Consider the following 4,155-nt stretch of genomic DNA (forward strand, 5'->3'; position numbering starts at 1 on the left):
GGGAAAGTTTCAACTCCGGGGAAAAATCAGTGTGTTTCTATCTGCTTCATTTTGGCCTGGGCTCAATGGCTAGGGTAGTCCCTCCCACTGGTGTTGGGAACAATCTGACTGGGAGGGGAGTGAGAGGGTGCCTGTGGCTCTTGCTGTCAGCAGGCATTTAAGAACAGGAGAATGGATTTGACATTGCTTACCTTGGTCTCCACTGTCTCTTCCAATTTGGGGGGAAATTCAGGACTAGAGGCATAGCTTAAGAAAAAGATAATTGGAATGCATCCTGAAGCCACCTATCCCCAAATATTCTCTCCACAGGTAAGACAAAGTACAAAGCAAGAGGGGGCGTAGCCAGTGGGCTCCAAGGATGAGGGGACATAATGAACTAAAGAAATGAAGATCTTCAAAGTTTTCATCACAAGAAAAAAAAATCTGTAACCATGTATGTTGACAGATACTAACCAGAGTTATTGTGGTGATCATTTTGCAATATATACAAATACCAAAGCATTATATTGTACATCTGAAATGAATATGTCAATTATACTGACATTTATAATTAAAACAAATAAAATTAAGATCTCAAAAAAAAAAGCTGAAGAAAAGTGATACCCTCAGTCTACTAATCACATAAAAAGACCATCCATAAGAAGCTAATTTGAGACTTGTTTTATTAAGAAATACATAGTGTCCATTACAAAGCAACATGTACATTTTAAAAAGTGCTTACAAATAAATTAAAAATATATTCCATAACTTTAAAAAATATATATTTTAGCTTTAATAAAGGCACTTCTTCAGGATCTGCTTGCATATACATCACTCTTGTCAGATGATTTTTAAAACTCGATTTGCAATACTTGCACAATATTTTGCTCAAAAATTCTTTGATTGCTTCATTATATGTACAACTTTTTGTGCACACCTTTTGCTTTTATTTTCTTTTGTACATTTTTAATATAAGAACACAATAAGTATCAGTACACATAGAAGAAACACCTGTCTTTTAAACAGAGGTTTGCATGCTCTTGAGTTCAACCTTTTCCTTTCTCAACCTTCTCTTTTTCCTTCTGCTACATGTTTAGGTTCTTCCCTTGAAATAAGGGAAGTTATGTAGTTCCAGCAGAAATTACTGCACAAAGCCAGTGGCCCAGGCATCACTGCTACAGCAGACTCCCCCTACATTTGAGGGGTAGTATTTCCCCTGTATTAAAAACCCACATCAAATAATAAAAGCTTAAAAAATAAGTTAAGAAACCCTTCTGTAATTAAAAAAATAACCATCGGTGGTCTTTTAAATGTCACAGTAGAGTTAACATTACATCTACCTAATAAAGATGATTTCTTTTCTTGGGGTGAAATACAGCTGTAAGAAAGGTGTATTTTGTTTCTATGAAATGCGACTGAATCGACGCCACAATTCCATTAAGCGTGAGACTTGTTCCCGGCATTTATTTGTTGTAGCTTCTCTTTTCTTTCTTTTCGTCTTTGCCTGGGTATTATTCATCTGTGGAATTGGAGAATCAATCATCAAGACAGTTACTATCTTTAACAACCACTGAGTGGCAGGGTCTTTTTTATGCAAATCATCTTTCAGTGTGTCCTTCAAACAGCTGCTTTTGTGTTACTCCTACGTGCTTTCTCCTAAGGGAATGCCCTCCCTTCTCTCTCCACCCACCTACTTTTGCTTCAAGGGCAAGCACCACCTCCCTAACAAGCCCTTTGCTCATTGCTCAGACTTTTCTTTTCGAAACTCTTCTAGTGTTTCAGTGTGTTTCACTTAACTTGGCTCTCACTTACATGCTGTTTTTTATTATTGCATCATGGGTATTCCCCGTAGTGCTGAACACAATGTCTTTTACGTAGGAAACACTGAATATTTATCGAATGACTAAAGAAAGGATTAAGTTAGTGGTTTCATCATCTCCCCAACAAGACCATAAGTTCCTCATGTATAGGGCTTATGCCTCTTTATAGATATAATTCAGTAAACCTCTTATTTGGACCCAAAGTACTCCTCCTTTCTGTCCCTCCTGCCACCTAAGTGTGCCACAGACTAAAAAGGAATCTAAACTTAAAAAAAAAAAAAAGATTGTGATAATCTTCCTGTGCATTCTTTCACCTGAATTACTCTTGAATAGTGACAGACTGGGCCTTCTAGACACACAATATTCAGATCAATAAAATTCATCAGGTTATTAAGCAAAAATCTTAGTCTAAAATCTGCTGAATCATAAACATTGGTCTTAGGCTCTCCCTTTGGGCTTGGGAGGGGGCTGACATAAATTTCTCAGACATTCTCTTTCTTGCATGCTGTCTAGAACTTGATCTAGATTGTCTTCTATACTCTTCTTATATGGGAGAATGTCACTGTGGCCACCTGTAGATTTGCCAGTGTCTCCCTGAGAGAAGACATAGAGCCAAACAGCTGGCTTGTGATATTGAGTATTTAACTCTAGCCCAATCCAGATAGACCGTATGGCTCAATCTTTAATCTCTAAAAATGTGATGACCACACAGACATTTAGTGTGCAGACTGAGAAAGCTCACCAGTTAACAGGCAGCAATCATACATATCTGCACTTGTCTTTTTAAAATTTGTCATCACAAAGATAAATGCCCTGCTTTACTCGTATTATTTGTTGAATACTTTATAAAAACATCACTATTTATTTAATACTTGTCATGTGCCAGGCACTATTCTAAGTACTTTCACATCTATTGACTCATTTAATCCTCATAAATACTGTATATGGGACTTGCTAATGTGACCCTCATTTTGCACATGAAAGTGACCACACAGAGGCTAGACGTTAAGTTAGAAGTTTTGCGGCTAGGGTTCAAAGTCAGGAAAGATTGTCTCCAGACTTCCTGCTCCTAACTCTGCACTACTGTTTCTAAAGTTACACATCCATTCAAATGCATGTAACTGCATGTGCAAAAATCCATTATGTAAAGAGAGCTATACAAGCAATTAAGCAAATGTGCGGGAGAGGTTTATGTATAATGCAACATTTTACAAAAGAAACACACAGTATTTAGTGAGAAGCTCAAGCAATGCTGCTCAAATTTAGGATAAGAATCTCATAAGAAGCTCATGCACAGGGATTGTGATTTTTAAGGTCTAGGTTGGGTCCCTGCGGATTGGCATTTGGATAATTACTCTCCCACGCTCCGGCAACCAGGACATAGGTTCACTGATCATACCGTGAAACTCTGCCTAAGGTTTAGAACTATAATTGTGCCAAAAGAATCAGAACCCTAGAAATAGATAGGCTTGGGGGCCCTGTGTATACTGAATCTACAGCTTTTACAGGCTCCTTTGCTCTTCAGGAGATAGGCCCTGAATAAAAATCATAATGACTTCTGCAACAGCGTGCCACTTTAAGGTTAATTCCAAGGCATTAGAAAGCTTACCTGCATTCCTGAGTAGCCGGGGCACTGGAGAGTGAGCGTAGCGTTAGTTCTTACCGCGAAGATTTCCTTGGCCAGTGACGTGCAGCCGTGGTTGGGATAGAAGGTAATGCGGTCGATTTTAGTGAGGCAATCTGGCTGCTCACGGGCGTCAGGAGTTACGAGAAAAGGAGAAAACGCCAGGAAAAACAAACAACAGAAAGAGAAAAAAAAAAAAAAGAGAGAGAGAGAGTCGATAAGAAATGAGTGAAAAATGCAGCAGGGGAGATGGGGGAGGGGAGCGGGAGACACAACGGACTCGCTTCGAGTGGGAGGAAGCGATCTCATTTGAGGAGAGAGGAGGGAGAGAGGAGTGAGAGAGTGAGAGAGTGAGAGAGAGAGAGGAGAGAGAGGGGGGAGAGAGAGGGGGAGGGGGGGAGAGAGAGAGAGAGAAAGAGAGAGAGAACCCGCGTACGCAGGAGTAACGAGAGGCGTTGAGAGCGTGGCGGCGGCGCAGGCGGGGAAAGGGCGCGCGCCGGTGCTCGCTCCGCCCCTGAGTCCTGTGTCGCCGCCCGGGCTACCGAGTGGCGGCGTGCCCCGCGGAGGCTCTGCAGCCGGGCAGAGGTGCCCTGACGGCGTTGCCTGGTCACTATTCCCGACTTGCTTTTCCTGCCGGGGCCTGGGTTAGGAGGGGGTAAGGGGCTCTCCCGGAATCCCGCTGGCCCCCAAGAGAGACTTCCGCTCCCTAAATTGGAACGCAAGTAGCGTCCC

At 41.6% G+C, this 4,155-nt stretch overlaps 1 protein-coding gene across 1 annotated transcript; it reads right to left on the minus strand.

The window, feature by feature from the left end:
• Positions 1 to 703: 703 nt before the first annotated feature.
• On the minus strand, positions 704 to 3,779 carry LOC120224723 (thymic stromal lymphopoietin). The gene is made up of 2 exons (XM_039222983.1): positions 3,409 to 3,779; positions 704 to 1,498 (listed from the first exon to the last, which is right to left on the minus strand). The coding sequence occupies exons 1-2, from the start codon at positions 3,730 to 3,732 to the stop codon at positions 1,382 to 1,384; spliced, it is 441 nt and encodes a 146-aa protein (XP_039078914.1). The 5' UTR covers positions 3,733 to 3,779; the 3' UTR covers positions 704 to 1,381.
• Positions 3,780 to 4,155: the final 376 nt, after the last annotated feature.

Source organism: Hyaena hyaena, unplaced genomic scaffold, assembly GCF_003009895.1.
Source record: "Hyaena hyaena isolate Hyena2069 unplaced genomic scaffold, ASM300989v1 scaffold_1232, whole genome shotgun sequence".
NCBI lineage: Eukaryota > Metazoa > Chordata > Mammalia > Carnivora > Hyaenidae > Hyaena > Hyaena hyaena.